Source organism: Camelus ferus, chromosome 11 (assembly GCF_009834535.1).
Source record: "Camelus ferus isolate YT-003-E chromosome 11, BCGSAC_Cfer_1.0, whole genome shotgun sequence".
NCBI lineage: Eukaryota > Metazoa > Chordata > Mammalia > Artiodactyla > Camelidae > Camelus > Camelus ferus.
The window spans coordinates 48,938,142-48,956,627 of record NC_045706.1 but is presented as its reverse complement, the minus strand read 5'-3'; the positions used below and the strand labels follow the sequence as shown (position 1 = coordinate 48,956,627).

Genomic DNA, 18,486 nt, shown 5'->3' with positions numbered 1-18,486 from the left:
ATGTAGTAACAGCTCACAGTCTAGAGCTTTCCTGAGCTAAGTGCTGTGCTCAATTCACTGACTCTTACTAACCCTGAAAAATAATTGTTACTAGCCCCGTTTTACAGATGGGATGCCTGAGTTCTAGAGAAATGAAAAAAGTTGCCCAAGGTCACACACCTAGTGGCAAAAGCTAGGATTTAAACCCAAATGGTTTTACTTTAGGGGATAGCTGGGGTCTTAAAGCGCTAAGGACCTACCTGAGATTGTAAATAATTTAACGGAACAAACATCATTTTAGGCAAATTGAAGTTAACGTCCCGTAACACTGGAGTTGCCTTCTCCGGAGACCTGCAAGTTAACAGTTTATCTACTGGAAACTTTAGAACAGGCCTGAAACGTGATGTCTTGGTGTCACTGACACTGTGAGCTCCACCCCCTCAACCCCCTTTTCTTTTTTTTAAATAATTGCTGTGTTAGTAGGACTCCAAGCTCCCACGCTTCAGATGGAGTTCTTCCCTGGATTCAAATTACATTACTACTTTACCCTTTCAGTCTTTCAACCTGATTTGGTAGGTGGAATTCTGTAATCCCTTTCACCCCTTGCCTGAATTCAAACAATCTGTTTACTGCCTGATTGAGTTTGGCATTTACTCCACATGCTTTTTATGGTTATGGGCCACAATCCTAAAATCATTCTAGTGACTTTTCACCACCAAACTGCAATGTTTTCTTTCTTTTCTCTTTTTTTTTTTCTTTTTTTGGCCACAATTTCCTTGTATTGGGCACTCTGCTGTTTGCCAGTATGAATGCTTGGAAGGAACTTGAGATTAGCACATGCATTCCTTTTGCTTTTTTATTGTTACAGCAAGTAGGAAGTTTTGAGTTTAAAAAAGTACGCTATATCATTATCTAGGGGCAAACCTAATTTTTATTTGGCTTTCTATTTTATTACTTTTTTACCCCTGCAAAAAACCGTCTATCAACTATTTCCATTTACAAGTTGAATACTGTAAGGCTTGGTGAGATTGGTTCACCACTGCTCCATTGATCCCTACAGAATTGTTTCCAGATTGGTTTCTTTGAAATTGTTTCCATAGAGATGGTTGAAACTAAGGACCCCCAGCTGCTTTGGGGATTTTCATTTCTCTTTGTCTTCCTTTCAGTCATTTCAGTGCTTTCCTTTTAGTATAGAGATCAAAGGGTCCTTGGAGAGAATCTTGTTAGAGGCCATAATGAGAGAAAAGATAAAAAAGGAGAAGGAAATAGAAGTACCCACACCACCCAGAAGAAAACAAGACAATGAACACGTGATCCTGTATTACACCACCAGGATGAAGAGAAAAGGAAAATTCCATGCAGAGCCAGAAAGAGAAAGAAAGGGAAATTGAAAGACATTGCACTCTTCTGGGGGAGGGAAGGCAGATTCACTAAAAATTGGTTAAGATAGTTGCTCACATACCCACAATGGCATTCTGAAGTAACATAAAAACTGGATTATCATAATCTTACTGTCTACAGGAAAAGCAAATAAGCTAAAAATGTAACAAATCTACAAATAAGTTTCTAGGACTGTGTGTAACTAGGGTAGTTAATACCTTTTGAACACAATCTGTCTTAAGTTTTGTGAAGTTTAATGAAGTTTTCATTTTATTTAAAAATTTTTCTCCTTACTAAAAATACAGTAGAGGTTTATTCACCAAGCACACATTTTATTGATTATTTAAATGACTAATGTACTTACACAAATTTTTCAAATAACTCTTTCTAAATTTGATTCATTTAGCCTTATTTCTCTTTCTGAAGGGTAATGGCTCACTTTTGTAAATTTTTTTCAACCTGTTTTGACACTTACGTACCAGTTTTCTGATCCTAAGGCAATTAACTTTCCTGAACCTCAGTTTCTTAATCTCTAAAATGGGTTGTATCGTTATATAGGGTAGAGACTAGCAGTTGAAATAATAATTCCAGTCCCATCCTGTTCCATGTATGTTTGTCATGTCATTAATAAATATGGTTCCTGCTGTTAAACTCAATTTCAACAGTGAATTTAATAGAATTTTTTTTTTTTTTGGTAAGTACAATGTCCTAAGCACTGTGTTGGGGGACAGAAAATTATTCCAGGGAAATATGTGACATCATATGAATACCAAGTATCATCTGTGGACAGAATAGTAATATACTATTGTTTTCCCAGTATATATAGGCAGATATGGTTGCTGTTAATAAAATGGAAATTGATTTGAGGGCATTACTGAATTCCTAGCAATTCAGTATATGTTTCAGTCCACAGAAAATAAAGTACATAAAGTGAAGTTGTCCCTGACTTTCAGAAGCATATAGATACATTCCATTAAATAGACAAATTATATTAAACCATAGCAAGTGATCAAATAGGGTGAGCAGAGGGCATTTGGTGGAACAAGAATAGAACCATTAGCACTACCTGGGGTTCAGGGAATGCTCTCTCAAGGAGATAATTCCTGAGCTAAAAGTTGAAGGATAAGTAAAATTTAGCTGGGCTATGAAAGATAGAAAGGCATTACTCATGCAAGTCAATAGCAAAAAACCAAACAACCCAATCAAAAACTGGGCAGGAAACCTAAACATATTTCTCCAATGAAGACACTGTGGAAATTTGGGGAGATAGTCTCAGGCTAGGTATATTTGCTGTAAAAACTGGAATGAGAATTTATTAACTTACAATGAGGAATAAAACTATCAAACAGATGAACTACAACTTGTCCCTGTGTTTTCCAGGGGGTGCTTCCAAGTATTACAAAAAGTATACTTTACGAGGTAAGTACTAGGGATGTAATATACAGCATGATGACTATAGTTACTATTAGTATATTATATACATGAAAGATGTTAAGAGAGTAAATCCTTAGAGTTCTTATCACAAGGAAAATTTTCTTTTTTTGCTTTCTCTTTTTATTGTATTTATAAGAGGTGATGGATGCTAACTAAACTTACTGCAGTAATCATTTCAGAATATATGTAAGTCAAACCATTATGCTGTATACCTTAAACTTACACAATAACATATGTCAATTATATCTCAATAAAACTAGGGGAAAAATTATATTGTATTAGCTATTATTGCTGCTAACAAATTACCCTAAAATTTAGCAGCGTAAAACAACAAATTTTAATTATTTCATAGTTTGTATGGATCTGAAATCTAGGAGCAGCTTAGTTGAGCTCTGGTTCAGGGTCTCTTACAAAGTTGCAATCAGAGGTCTTTTCTCAAGGCTCAACTGCTGGAGGATCTACTTCCAAGCTCCCTTACGTGGTTATTGACAGGCTTCAGATCCCCCCCCCCTTTTTTTTTTTGAATGATTAAAAAATTTCAGAATAGTTACAGTTCACTACTGCATTACTTATTTTGTGACTCAAATTGTTCTTGCTTAGGCTACTGAGAGCACTTTCGGGCTGGCTCCTGTATCCTTTGACTATGTACCTATCCTTTTTATTTTTGAGACAGCCTTACTTTCTGGTACTAGAAATCCAAATAGTATGTGTGTAGAGAGATAGTCTTTTTCTCTAAAGTTCTGTAAACCCAGTTTTCCCTATTAATTTCAAGATAGAGCAAGACTCTACCCGTGCTTTACACAAAGATTGATAAGTGTCTGTTGTGAGTCTGTCCAAAAATTCAAAATTCAAAATACGTAATACAGTTGGATAGTCAAATACATCTCCATTATAGAACAGAAGAAAAAGCCTAACCAGTTTTTGACATGTGAAAGGGTTTTACCGCTGCAGAGTTCTGAATCATGCTTTTCTTACTTAGAAAGGATCATAACATCAACTTAAAATCTATTTTCTGCAATCCACTCTAGTTCCTTGAACTTCTTAGAGGGCAAGAATGTGGGGTTTATTTTCAGGTAGTCAAAGTATTTTTTTTAATTTGGTTGGTAATATATGTATTTACATGCAATATAATGTGTATGTGCAGTCAAACTGTAATAATTCTACCTAATAAAACTGAAACAGGAAAAAAAATGGTTGATAAATGGTAAGTCATGATGGTAAGATGAGAACTCTAAACATCAATAGAAAAGTTAAAAATTTCCAAAACTGCATATTTGAACATAAATGTAGTTGAATTCAGAACTAGTCTATAAGTATTTTAACAACGGTAGTGTTTCAGAGCTTCTATTAAATCTAGGAAACATGAATAAAAGTAAACACAAAGTAGTTGAGTGCCATATGTATAAAATCTTAGTAGCTAAATGAAACTAATTAAAAAATAAATATTGTTCCAAATTTTGATTTAAAACTTTTTTTACTTATAATTTGTAATTCTTTTTTTACTTACTTTCTTTTCACCAGCAAGTAGATACTGTTCATGTACACTTTGAATGTTAGTCAACGCCATTACTGAGTATTCACATTTCTTTTTTTTTTTTTTTAAAGAAAGGCAAACTGCCACATGCAGCGCCTCCTTTGGATGTGTCTGGAGTCTTGGAAACTTGACTACCCTACGTACTCCTACAAATGGACCTTGAGAGCTTGTTTGGCGGTTCTAGCAGGGGAACGCAGCTACTCGTATACCCTTTGAGTATTCATATTTTCAAAGAACTGGCATTTATTAATGAGTAGCCATGTTTTGAGGCAGTAGTCATAAGCAAAAGTTAAGTGGGTTATTTTATACTAATGGCTACAGAATAACAGGAATCAACTTTCTGTTGTCTGTAGCCACAGGAGACTGTAAACAAACTAAGACTGTTACAGAGGGACAAATAAGCATCTGTATTCCCAGACACACCCATGCTCAGTTTTAATGACTAAGCTATTTAAACAAGGGAGGTTTATGATTTCCCTACATTTACATGGTAAATGGAAATAAGGTTAGAATTCAGAGAAGTGTCTAGGTGTTCTCAAAAACTAACCTGATGGACCTCTGGGGAAGGTTGGTGGGACAGGGAATTGCCAAATGGGATTTTAGATTTTATTGTACTCTTATTGTTTATAAAAAGATTATATTCAGCCTGGCTTCTGTGACCTAGAGTGGGAGAAAGTCCTGCTGGTGGGCAACAGTGTCAGGCATCCCCAGGCGGCTCTGGCCTGGTGGTCCATTAAAAAAAAAATTATGTTCATATACTAATCTGATGATTAAAAACTAACCTTAAAAAGAGATATGAATAGTTGAGAAATCATATAAATTTAGATTTATGAGCTTGTACGCCCTCTGGGGTTAACTGATTTAAACAGCATACTTGCTTGGCATTATTGAGGGGCATATAAAGCCACTATAGGGGTCAAGATGGTATGTGAAACTAGAGAGAGAGAATTTAAATTACTTGTTTCCTTTGTAAAACACCCTGCGGGATAGCTGCAGAGCCCTGCTTGAGAGCTGCACCTCAGGAGCAGCCATTAGATTGACCAGGATGCCAAAATGTGTGCAAGCCCACTTACTGGGTATAGAAAGGCAAGTTCTTCAAACTTTACCTGCCTCAAATTTTCTCTCAGCAATTCAGGCGGGGGAGATTAAGGCTGCCTTTTCCTTATAGAAATAAAAATTAGTTTTAAGGACAGAGAAAGAGAAAAAAAGATCTTCAAAAATAAATTCTAGGTTAAATCCTCAGGGTAGAGAAGTATGGCTCATTTATGAGCCTCTCCCCTCTTCCTGGGTGCCTAGCATTGGAGTCTGCCTGACACACAGTAGCTGTTGAACTGAACTTTAGATTTCCCAGCCCACAAAGATGAAGACCAAATCATGAACACTGGCTCCAGCAAGTCTTTATATAGCCTTATCCCCACCCTCTCCTATCCTCTTCCCCCATCTATTTCCATATCCAATTGTTTGCCCTGGAATTAATCTGCCCAAGATGCCTGTTCCCACCTTCTGGAACTGCCAGATAATTTCGTGTGTGTTTTTGTACCCATTCAAATGTCACCTCTCTGGTGCTCCTTCTCACTATCTCCTGGGCAGTTATTTCTCTCTCATTGTGTTCCTTAGCATTTTATCTACTATCTTTTTCTTTCATATTTTATAATTTTTACATCAGTCTCCTCACTGGCTGAGAATTTCTTGACAGCTAGTGAATTGTTCATCACTTTATCCCCCAAAATCTAGCATGTGCCTGGGATTGAGGAAATAACACAGTAGTTTTTGAAAATTAAATTCTTAATATGTTAATGTGAACCCTACCTTAAGCATAATCTGTCACCATAGAATACAAACAGGGATAGTAATTGATTAAGTGAGTAAAAAATACTTCCCTTTTCTACCTTTTGACCAAGAATAAAAATAAAAATGATAAAATACACTTTAGATATTTTGTATATATTTATGGTGTTAGAAACTTCATCCTCTTTTTGTAGTGATTCTCTAAGTGCAGCATCAGCATCACCTGGGAATTTGCTAGGAATGTAAATTTTTGGGCCCCACCTCAGACTTATGAAATCAGAAATTCTGGGCATGGAGTAAAGCAATCCGTGTGTTAACAAGTCCCCACAGGTGATTCTGATGCATGCTAAAATCTGAGAACCACTGTTGTAGAACAAAAATGCTTAAGAAACTTCCACACTTGACAAAGAACTCTTTTTACTTAATCAGAAATAAATCTTGTTTTGTTTTCATACATAAGATAATACAGTTATTTAGTCTTTCTTGTACCTGGGTCCTTTGTATTAAAAGTTCTAACTAAGAAATTATTAAACTCTGAGTTTTCATTTCAAAAATAGTCTGAAGTTTTTTAATGCTGAAGACAAAATTTCTCTTATGCAGTGATAGTTTACAATTTCATAGAACTAAGATTTTAGTTCCTTAAGTAAGAGCGCCTCAAATTCTGGTCCGAAGGCATGACGTTAAGAATGTGGACTCTGGAGTTAGACTATTTGGGGTCAAATTTGGGCCTTGCCTACGTGTGTGACCTTGGGCAATTACTTAAAATTTCTGAGCCTCTGTTTATTCATCTGTAAAATGGAGATGGAAATTATAATAAGTATCTATTTCGTGCAGGTGCTTTGAGGATGAATTGTTCACAGAACAATGTCTAACACGTAATAAGTGCTCAGTAAGTATTAACTATTGTTCTTGGAAACTTGTGCAGCAGTTAGGATTTTGAGGGCTGCCAGTATCAATATTGCATTATATTCATTTTGTATTTCTGCTGTAAAAAATTATCACAAATTTAATGGGTAAAAATAATGCAAACATCTTATTTTATACTTCTAGAGGTCAAAGTCCAAAACAGGTCTCACTGAGCTAAAATCAACCTTGATCTGAAACTTCTCAGCCTCCAAATTGTGAGAAAATAAATTTCTGTTGTTTAAGCCATTTAAGTCTGTGGTTTGTTGTGGCGTCCTGAACGGACTAATCCAGATTTGTTCCTTCTAGAGATTCTAAGGGAGAATTTGTTCCCTTGCCTTAATCAATTTCTGAAGGCTACCTACATTCCTTGGTTTGTGCCTCCTTCATCTTCAGACCAGCTCCATAGCATGTTCAAATCACAAAACTTAAACTTTTCTGCCTCTTTCTTCCACTTTTAAAGGCCCCTGTGGCATTGGGTCCACCTGGGTAATCCAGAATAATCTTATTTTAAAAATTCTGTTGATTAGCAACCTTAATCCCATCTGCAACCTTAATCCCCCCCTGCCATGTAACATAACATGTTCACAGGTTCTTTAGAATTAGGATGGTGGACATCTTTGGCTACTTTGGGCATTATTTTGGCTACTTCATGGACTGACAATTGTTCGAACTTTAAGAACATTTGCTGTTTACTTGTCTGAAAGTAGGAGGGTCTTATGTTTATTTATCTGGTTAACTATATTGTCAAGAACCTATACTCTTTCTTACCTAGTTTGTTAGCTTTTTATCTTCATATTTGTCATCTCATGGTCAAAAGATGACTTTTTGCATTTCCAGGCATCAGCAACATGTTCAAGACAGGAAAAAGAGGCTGTCCATTCTTTTCTCTGGTCTGTCCCTTTTATCAAAAAGCAAAAAGATTTTCCCAGAATCCCTCCAGCAATCTTGCTCTAACTAGGTCATGTGTCCATCTCTGTCTGCAAGAGGATCTGAAAGAGTGAGCATCTGGCAAAGGAGAATGAGATCATCCTGATGGGCTTAGACCATTTATGATACATTTATGGGGCTGGGCACCTTGCCTCCCCAGACAAAGTCAGAGTTCTTTTAGTTCAAGGGGAATGTCATGTACAGCATGGTGGCTATGGTTAGTAATAGTGTTCTGCATATTTGAAAGTTACTAAGAGAGTGGATCTTAAAAGTTATATCACACTCAAACCTTTTTTTTTGTAACTGTGTATAGTGATGGGTTAACAAGATTTATTGTGATGATCATTTCCCAATATATACAAACATCGAATCATTACGTTGTATACCTGAAACAAATATATCACTTAGCCCTCAAAAAAAAAAAAAAAGCAGAAGAAAAGCAGACATTTGGCAAGAAAGTTAAGCAAAATGCTTGTATAATAAATTAAGCAAAAAGAAAAAGAGGCAGCGGCAGGATGGTGGGTGGCGGCGGGAAACGCAAGCCTGGCGGGGAGGGGCCGCAGTGTGAAAAAGCAGCTGCCGTGCAGAAGAGTAAATCCTGTGCAGCTGACGTCCCCAGTGACCTGCGAGAAAAAGTAGAACGTCATTCCAGGCTTTCTCTGCCTGAAGATTTCTATCACTTCTGGAGGTTCTGTGAAGGTCTTGGTCCTGAGAAGCCAGCTGATTCACTTTCTGCAAACCTTGGACTTCGGTTAGTAGGCCCTTATGATATCCTGGCCGGGAAACAGAAAATGAGGAAGTCAGCAAGCCTGAATTGTAATCTCCACTGGAGATTTTACTATGATCCTCCCGAGTTCCAGACCATTTTTGTTGAAGATAATAAAACTCAGTTCCACATGGGGTATTTCAGGGATTCTCCTGATGAACTTCCAGTACTTGTTGGTAGAAATGAAGCAAAGAAAAGCTGTACAATTGTTCAAAATGGAGATAACATGTTTGCTGCAAATTATTTTTGATGAAAAAACTTAAAGAAGTAACAAATAAGAAGAAAACTAGTCTTCTGAAAAACATAGATGAGAAGCTCACAGAAGCAGCCCAAGAACTGCGGTTCTCCCTGAAACAGAAGCACGAAGATGCGACAGAGAGATAAGAGGGTTGTGGCAAAGACCTTTCACCGGGCAGGCTTGGTTGTCCCAGTGGATAAGAATGATGTTGGGTACCGAGAGCTCCCTGAAACAGATGCCAGCCTCAGGAGGATCTGCAGGACCATCGCCAGTGCGCCCAGTGATGACAAGAGACTCAGGGCGTTTGCTCCTGTTCGGGAAATGGTGACGTTCATGCAGTTTGCTAAGGATGAATGCGATTATGGGGTGCGGCTAAAGCTGGGGACCGACCTCTTCTGTCATGGTTCCCAGTATTTTCATGAAGTTGCTGGACAGCTTTTATCTCTTGCATATAATCTGTTGAAGAGGAATCTCTTTGCAGAAATTATTGAAGACCATCTGGCACACAAAAGTACAGAGGACGTGGACAAGCTCGCAGCATGAGTGCAGTGGCCTTTCTTTGGTGTACAGTACTTCAAAGCATTAGTATTAGATGTGATTTTTTGTTTTTAAGAAATACAGAAAATAAATCGATGGAAACACTTGCTTAAAATTTTTATTAAGAAAAAAAAAGAAAAAGAAAAGAAAAAGAAACCAATTTGTAGGCCTGGGAGCTGCCTAGAGGTGTGGCAGCCAGCAAAGATTCCCATCAGTATGTTTATCTTAATCTCCTTGAGAATAAGAAATACATGTTAGAATGGGTTAATTTCTTTTAGATTTAAACAAATCACCTCCCAATTTGCTGGACTTAAAAAAAAATTGTAATTTTGGGAGGGAGGAACCCCTCCAGGTCTATGACAAAACTTTTGCTTTCTAAAAGCAGAGGAAACACTTGAAATGTTAACAGAATTTATCTCTAGGGAGTGGAAATAGAGATTATTCCCCACTTCCCCGCTTTTCTGTATGTTATAGATTGTCAGTAAAGAGAAAGTATTATTCTTATAATGCAAAGCTTTATTTAAACATTTCTATATCATGAGCTCAAAAGAGTCTCCATCTGCAGATTTATAAAATAACACAAAATTAATTAAAGCATGAGGCTCCTTTGACTACGTTAAGTGCAAATAGAGGAAAAAAATCATTGTTCATTTGCATGGTTATGGGTCACTTTTTGATTTTCCAAGTTTTTTATAATGAGCATTTTTTATAATTAGAAAAAAATGCATTCTTTTAAAAGGGCAGTAGTGTTCATTGGGAAACTATCAGCAACATATATGCCTGTTGGAAGTTTCGTTCACTTCATTAAAAACATAGCCTAATCTAGTTTTGGCTACTCTAAGAATATGATTATGTTGTAAATTATATATGTATAGTATGAAAAGAAAATAGTCTATTTTTCCAGTATTTAAAAAAAATTTAATTTAGAGGCTTAATAAATCAGGATCACTTACCTTTAAATGTGGGTGTGTTAGAATAATTGCTTGACTTTGGATCTGGGAAATGCTAGTTGCTTCTGTACATCAAGTAAAACATTAACTTTTTGATTTTTTTTGCAGCAGAATTGAGGCAGACTGCTGGCATTTTGAGAGCTTGCAAGGAAAATGAAGCTCCCTATTTTCATAGCAGATGCATTCACAGCAAAAGCCTTTCGTGGGAATCCTGCTGCTGTTTGCCTCCTAGAAAATGTAAGTAGTATTTAGTTTTGAAGTACAGTGGCTGAAATTTTAGATTCCTGTAGAACCAAGTATTTCTTAAAAAAAAAAAAATCAGACCCACTTGTTTGTTTACCTCTTGGGTTTATGTTCTTTGTCGATGACATCAGCAATGTTCATCTCTGCAAGTTGATTTTGACCAAATTGTATGATGAGACTGTTACACCTAGATGCTTAGTTTTAGAAATGAAGATTCATGTAAAGAAGAACTAAAGTCAATTAAAAAAAAAAAGAACTAGAACTCCCTTAGTCGCCATTGGGTTTTTATTTAGTTAGCACCAAATGCAGAGGAAAATGAAATTAGATGAGTTTTATGGGACAGGAAGTGGCTGATACTACGTTTAGCATAAAAAATTCTAGCTGAATAACTTTAACCTTGCCTATAGTTCAGACAATTAGAAATTCTTTTCAGGACCAAGGAAATAATATATTTTGCAAGGGATTAAGTAATTTAGGAGAAAGGAGGAATTAAGCTCTAAGATAGGGAGAACCCAGTTTACTGAAAGTCTCATTTTAAGAGTGGCTTTCGATTAGATAAGTATTAACAGAATAGTTAAATATTCCTTGACCTTAGCTGGTTTGTGCTGTTACCTGGATATTAGGAAACAAAGCCAAGGTACATTTCCACTCAGAGCAGTTACTATAAGAGTAGATTATCTGAGAATTACTTCAGGAACACTGTAAGCAATTGATGCTCTTAACTAAGTCTTATTGAGTTGGGCCAGGTGTGCACTGGGGCCTTGGAGTGCAGTGAATGCCAAGCTGGCTGTATATTAAAACCACCTGAGGTGCTTAAAAATTCTTACGCCCAGGCTGCGTCCTGACCAACCACAACAGAGTCTATGGGGGTGGGACCCAGGCAGTGCTGTTTTAAAATCTCCCCAAGTGATTTGAGTATGCAATCAAGATGGAGAATGGCTGAGATTTTACTGAGACAGGTGAGTATTGTTAATCGAGTCTTTGGTCTACTTATTTTCTCCCTCAGATGGGGCAGCAAGATGGTGACCCAGAGTCCTCATCTTACCTTGGTGATGAATTGATTATGCAGCCTTGTAGCTGGCATTTTCTAACCACAAAACGCAGACAGAAATAAAGCTAAAAGGCTTTATTTATAAGAGCTTGGTAGTATTAGTGAGAGAGTATTTAACAGCCAGATTCTAAATTGTGAACTTTCTTAGGAAACAATCTGGCAAATATAACCTCACGTGAAGGAATTGTGGAATTGACTAAACCTGCCTGTCGAGAATCAGTATACTTGCCTCATGAATTTTGAAAAAAGTTTTGAGTGATTTATGTACTCGGTTTTCACCAGATGACAAGAATTAGTATTATTCCTCAGTTTACTCCTTTTTACCTCCAGAACACTTGCTATACTCCAGACTTAGGATACCTCTTTCTCTCTGTATATGTGTGTGTATATGTGTGTGTGTGTGTGTGTGTGTGTATCTCCATTAAATATATTTTGCATGTGATTTAAATGTTTGGCAAAACTAGAAAATAAAATTTTAAGCAAAAACTTAGTATAGTTCAAAGCAATATACTTGAGTATGACTGGAAAAGAGAAAAAGATGAGGAAATCCATGACCCAGGGATGCTCTTTACAGAGTCTCTCAATTCACTTCTTTGGGACTTGGACCTGTGAGACCAGGCTCATTTAATGGCCTAGATGAATAGATATCTAAAGATAAGTTTGCTAGTTTTCTGTTCTGTGGACATGAGAATCCTGCTCTCCTAGAGGTTCATTTAGCACTTTCCCCAGTGTATAATCAAGAAAAATTATAATGGAAGTTTAAACTGTTTTGTTTCTGCCCTTGGATTCTTTTACCCATGGCTGGAGACAGTGGACTCTTTAAACACCTACAGAGAACACAAGTGAACTCAGGAAAATGTCAGAGACAAATAAGTGCTAGACCTTAAAATGCCGACCCCAACTCAGTAGGCATTTAGCCTGTCATTATGCATTCTACAAATATTTGTTGACATCTCACATGTATCTGGCTCCAGGGTAAGAACGGGAGGTACAGAGATTAGTAAGTTTGCCTGTCCTTGAGGTGCTCAGAGTCTAGCGGGGTAAGTAGACATGTAAACCTGATCCTTGTCCTCTAGTCACCACAGAGGCTGAAAGACCCAAAAGTGCCAGGTACCATGGGGACTCAGAGCACGGAACAACACTGGATTTTATGGGGGAGAAAATACTTCAGATTTTAAGTGCAGGCCTTCTTTTTCATTTAAAAAATTTATTTTTGGGGGAGGGTAATTTATTTGTTTACTTTTAGAAGAGGTACTGGGTATGGAACCCAGGACCTTGTGCACACTAAGCATGTGCTCTACCTCTTGAGCTATACCCTCCTCCCCTTTTTCATTTTGTTTTGTTTAAATTTATTTAAAATTTGACTGAGATGAGGCTAACCACAGAAAAACTGGGTGGACAGACGAAAGACTAGGTAATTGCACTTTGAGCTTTTTGAATCTTGATAAAAGAGCGCTGGACAGAAGGTGAAACCATATTCCCAGAGCTTCTATAATATTCTAAAGTTTTGTTTTGGTTTCCTTTCTAAACAAGTTCATTTAAAAAATTTTCACATAAGGGACTTTTAACCCAGTATGTTAGGTGAAAACAAAAACAGATAAAGCACTAAATGGAACATGAGACAGATATTTGAAAAAATATTTTAAACCTTAAAAAAACTGATGATTGTCCTCAAATGCCTGACAATTGGACAATAAAGACTATGTACAGACGTGGAAAATGCATAGAAATAATATTTTAAACAGTAAAATAGATATATTACAGTGATAGCTGTGTAAAAAACTGAAGGAACTGACCAACTATTGGAATAGGTCAGAGGGCTATGGTAATCATAAGAGTAGTGCTGTATTATTCTGTGAACCAGCTTTAGTATTTAGTGAAAACGACATAACAGGGGTAGGGAGGCCATATTTATTCTCCTTTATATTGTAACAAAGCCTTAAGGTTTTTTGGTGGTGGTTGTTCCTGTTTGTGTGTTTGTGTGTTTAGGGCAGGGCTTCTCAATAGTGGTGTTATTGACATTTTGGACTGGGAAGTTCTTTGTTGCGTGAGGCTGTCATGTGCATGGTAAAATGTTTGGCCGGTCCTGGGCCCCTGCCTACTAGATGACAGATGCCTCTGTTCATCCTACCAGTCACAGCAATCAAAACTCGCCCCTAGTTGAGAACCATTGTTTCAGAAGATACTTTTTCTAAGAGACGTTTATTCTGGAGTTTTCCTCTTAAAATTATCCATGAAAACAACTTTGTTGCTTGCTCAGTGTATCCATTTATTCTGATTTAGTCGGCATTTACTGGCTGTCTGCCATATGCTGTACACTGTGCTAGGATTAAATTAATATTCGTAGATGTACATTCTTATCCTTTTAAACAGTAATAATCATTTCCAGTGACAGAAGGTGGACTGGCTTCACGTTTTTAAAGAGGAGTGCTTAGTTTTAGTTCCTAAACTACTAACTGTTCCAGTACTCCTGGTCAAATTTAGGGGCTACCAAAAGCTCCTTTTACAGGTTGGTGGGAAATGTATTTAAGGAAAAACAGGTATGTAGCAATGTCGTGTTCAATCTATGCTTCAACTCATATGCAGTGGCCATTTCCAAACTTGGTGCCCTTAGAGATCACTGGCTCAGTGTGACCATACTAGATCAGAGGCTCCTTGGGTTTTTAGAGAGTTATAACCTCTTATTTCATTTTTATGGCCCACAAAAGGATATGGAGTACAAAGGAGATTCTTTTAGGATGTTGAGGGTTTTCCTTTGCCAAGGATTTGAGGGAAGAGAGCAACGCAAAGAAAGAGGAAATATTAATGTGGGAATTTCTACTTCCCAAATATCTACACTGGCTTCTGGAACATAACCCTCAACTTCAGGAGCAGTGACTTCAGGCAGGTTCAGCCAGTTACATACTGTGCTAGTTGCTTTTCATATGTTATTTCATTTCACCCTCACATAATTGGGTGACCTATCACTCTGTGATTAGGTCTTATTATTGTTATCCCCATTTTACGGATGAGAAAACAGAGGCAAAGAAGGTTAAGGAATTTACCTAAGTGGCGGACTTCAGACTCCCACCCCAGGTCTGCCTGACTCCAGGGCCTGTGCTTTTAACCTACCATACTCACCACAATATTAATGTCCTCCCCTGACATGTGCTCCTATGGTGCCCCTTCCCATTTGGTTAGTGTGCTTTCCTCTTGCTGTCATTCACTCAATGCCTGTCTTCCTCACTAGACTATGTTCTATGAGATCTTAATCTATTCTGACTTGTTCCAGCATATAAGGCCTAGCACATGGGAGGCACTAAATAGGTCTGTTGAGAGAAAGTGAAAACATTTATAGTCAACTAAAGTATGGCAAAATCTCCTAAGAATTCTAGTTAACCAACAAATATTGATCTTTTGTTCTCATTGATGGGGTAGGGTGGGCAGGGCCTACAAAGCAAGTATGAGCTTTGGAGTCTATGTTGGAGCCGGAGAGACTAGGCATCTGTAAGATTCATTCGGAGCAACTGAAGATGACCTGCCGTTTGAGTGATACACTGCGTGGACATAACTTTACAATTGGAAATCCAAGTGCCTCAGAAGGAGTCTCCCATTTCTTCCTTGATGATTTAGAACTTTCTACATCTAAGTGCTGTTCCTTTGCTTGAAGCTATAGCAGAAGGACAAATGAACAGACTGAGAGCAGGAGCTGTTTTTAGGCTGTCATATTTCTAGACTGCCACAAGATGGGAGTATTTTAAAACTTTACTCTCTTGATTTTCTGGTCGTTAATCTTTTGTGAGCCATATGGTGATAGAAATTCTGTGTCCCAATACAGTACTTTGGAGCTCAGAAAAACAAACATGGCTCTCTTTTTGCTGTTGGAAATTTGATTCTTGTGAGACTGGCAAAGGAAAATGGATATTAAAGCAAGAGAATCAATAGCTGTTGGTTTGTAACTGTTATGTCCTGCATTTGAAAATAAGCTTGTAGTATAAAATGGAAAAATTATTGGAACCAAAATTCAGTATTTTGAATGAATGCAGTCTCATTCTTTTGTTTCTAAAGCTCTCAAAATTAAAGCAATATTGACCTTCTCATGATTCTCCATTATCTTGATCTTTGGTTCCAGTGTAGAAATTCAGCTGCCTGCAGGAAGTTGAGGGCTGCTACTATCAAACTTTCTATATTGTCTCTGGTCCTTCAGGCAAATAGCAGGTGCATTTTCACTGTCCTGGGACAGAAATTACAGTTACAGAAACTCAAATTGCAATGGATACAGTATACCAAAGTAGAGAGGATTAAAGAGCTGATGGTAAGTGAAGTGTGTGTTTTAGCTGACATGCAAAATAGCCCATTTGCAAAGGAAATTATTTCCAATAGATGATGAGCTTGGCTACAATGAGAAATGCTTTAATGCTTTTAGAGACTCTTGTCCAAAAGGTCAGAGGAAGCAATAGACAAAAAAAGGAAGGACAAGGATAGGAATTTTGGCCAGATGAGATAGAGAAAGGACTGGCAGTCACTGCAGATTTCTGCCACCAAGGAGGAAATCCAGGAAGACCACACAGGCTTCTCTTTATCACCACTTCAGTTGCCACTGAGGCCTGATATTGTAGACTGAGCACTAGGGAATTAAATGGCTCCCAGTCTCTCTCAGGTGTTGTATGTACCGGCACGTGGGCTGGTTTCCATGGAGAATATTCAACAGGCCATGGGAATCGTTTGAGTTCACTTAACGTTGTTGCTTTGTTGGCCCCAGCAGTTCCTCCTCCACTCCTGAGGTGAGACTTCTCACTCCTCAGGTCCAGAGGTGCCCACAGGTGTGACAGGTGCTCATTCTACTTCATTCCTACCATCCTATGTCTTCTTACCTGAGCTTACAGAATCCTAGGGTGTCAAAGATTTAACAGAAGGAAAACGAAATGAGGTCAAGGCACTTGCCCAAGAAGTGTCCCCAATACAAAGCTTTTTGTCCACATTTTCCTGTCCAACTCGCCAAAATCTGCCCTTTTTCTACGTCCACCTCAAGTCCCCATCTTTAAAGTCCTAGCGTATTTAACATCAAAATCCATGTATCTCCATTACATGCTCTCCGTTGTTGCTTGCTGCTGCTTTCTGTGTCTGTCTTGACTCCCCACCAAGACACTAAGCCTCTTGAACATATGACCATATCTTATATACTGGGGCTTCTCAAATTTAATGTGTACAAAGATCACCTGGGTTATCTGGTTATCTGGTTAAGCTGGAGATTCTGGTTCAGAAGGTCTGGGATTGGACCTGAGACTGCACTTCTAACAAATTCCCCTAGGAGTGGTGCTGATGCTGCTGGCCCAGCATGGCACTTGGTAGCTGATTGATTGTTGCTTTCCCTCACAAGCATTGATAGACATTGGTTTTCCTGCCTGCAGTGTACTAAAGGGATAATAATAGTTGGTTTTGAGGAGGCAGTGCAGTGTGGGAGGTTAACACCCCGGCTTTGATCCACTCAAATAAAAAGGTAACATTTATCAAGTACTTATGTGATGAGCACTTTTTATGCATTATTAGACTTAATCTTTATGGAAAAAAAACATTAAGTGAAAAACAAACAAAAAACCCCGTTGTGTTATGTTTAGGTTTTCAGAAAATAAGTATCAATTTCTTAAGTGATTTCTCTTTCCGTAGGACTACAGAATTTCTACAGATTCTGAATACAGTTCTCCTTGAAGAAAACCTTAGTCAGTCTCCTGTTAAGATTTTTATATCAGCTGATTTAAAAATCATTACTGATTTTTCACAGTAACCACTGTTTTATGCCTTCTATGAGTCTATGGAAAGTGTTTCAAAAGAATTTGAATCAACTAAAAGACAAGGGCATTTAACTTGCAGTAACTCAGATAAGTGAATTTTGAACTTATTAAAATAAAGTTGTAATTCTTATTTCTGGGTTTCAGGAGCTCAGGAATAGTAAGTTTGGCCAGAGCAAAAATGCATTTGTCTCCAGACTTCTCTAAAAATCAAAATCTAACTAGTGAACATTTTGTTAATTAAAAACTTGATTTTCATGCTCAAAAGGAAAATTCATGTTTCTGACTCATTTTTCCCCTAGCATTGAGGACTGGTGTGTGTGTGTGTGTGTGTGTTCATGTAGATGTATGTATGTATTTTCACAATAATCCTTTGACTTGAGGACTATCATCCTCATTTTAACAGTGTGGAAGCTGAGGCTCCATGAGATGAAACGGCTTGCTCACTCTGGAACTGCTGCTGGGAGCTGACCCAGGATATGAATCCCACTATGTCTGTTTCCAAAGCTAACTTCAAAAATGTTTTTGTTTTGAAAAATTTTAAAAACTTAAAATTTCAAGAATGGTGCAATGAACATCCATATACTTCTCTAGATTCACTGATTCTTAACATTTGCAAAGCCCACATTCTTAATCATTCTACCATTTATTAGGCATGTCGTGTTTTTAGTATATTATACAACTTTTCTGTGTTTAATTTCTTTATCTGTAAGTGGATAAAAATATCTTTATTGAGAGGTTTAAAAATGAAGATTAAGTGAACAATGTATCCTTTCAGCAAATATTTATTGAGTTCCTACCATTCCAGGATGAATATAAGCATTGTTCTAAATCGGAAAAAAGCAAAGTAGCACAGTCAGTGCCCTCATGGAGCTCAGAGTCAGAGGTGGGGGGAACAGGCAGCAAAGGGCAAAGTAGGTAATTTCAGGTGGTTTAAGCACTGGGGAAGAGACAGGCTTCCTGGAGGAGGTGACCTCAAGGCCTG

The 18,486-nt window shown here is 37.6% G+C and overlaps 2 protein-coding genes across 5 annotated transcripts in view; both read left to right on the top strand.

The window, feature by feature from the left end:
- Positions 1 to 18,486, top strand: part of PBLD (phenazine biosynthesis like protein domain containing) — a 38,208-nt gene that overhangs the window by 2,071 nt on the left and 17,651 nt on the right. Inside the window, exons 2-5 of one of the 4 annotated variants that reach the window (XM_032491520.1) lie at positions 2,740 to 2,778; positions 4,399 to 4,539; positions 6,950 to 7,004; positions 10,548 to 10,676. In XM_032491520.1, coding sequence (XP_032347411.1) covers positions 10,593 to 10,676 — 84 coding nt within the window. In that variant the 5' untranslated portion in view covers positions 2,740 to 2,778; positions 4,399 to 4,539; positions 6,950 to 7,004; positions 10,548 to 10,592. Of the gene's footprint in view, positions 1 to 2,739; positions 2,779 to 4,398; positions 4,540 to 6,949; positions 7,005 to 10,547; positions 10,677 to 11,339; positions 11,642 to 18,486 lie in introns of those variants that run through there. The other 3 variants (XM_006181188.3, XM_032491521.1, XM_014556290.2) reach the window with 3 other exon arrangements.
- LOC102513337 (histone PARylation factor 1-like) lies at positions 7,636 to 9,697 on the top strand. The gene is given in 3 exon segments (XM_014556289.2): positions 7,636 to 8,947; positions 8,950 to 9,073; positions 9,075 to 9,697. Coding segments are annotated over 3 exon segments (1,029 nt in total). The 5' UTR covers positions 7,636 to 8,463; the 3' UTR covers positions 9,496 to 9,697.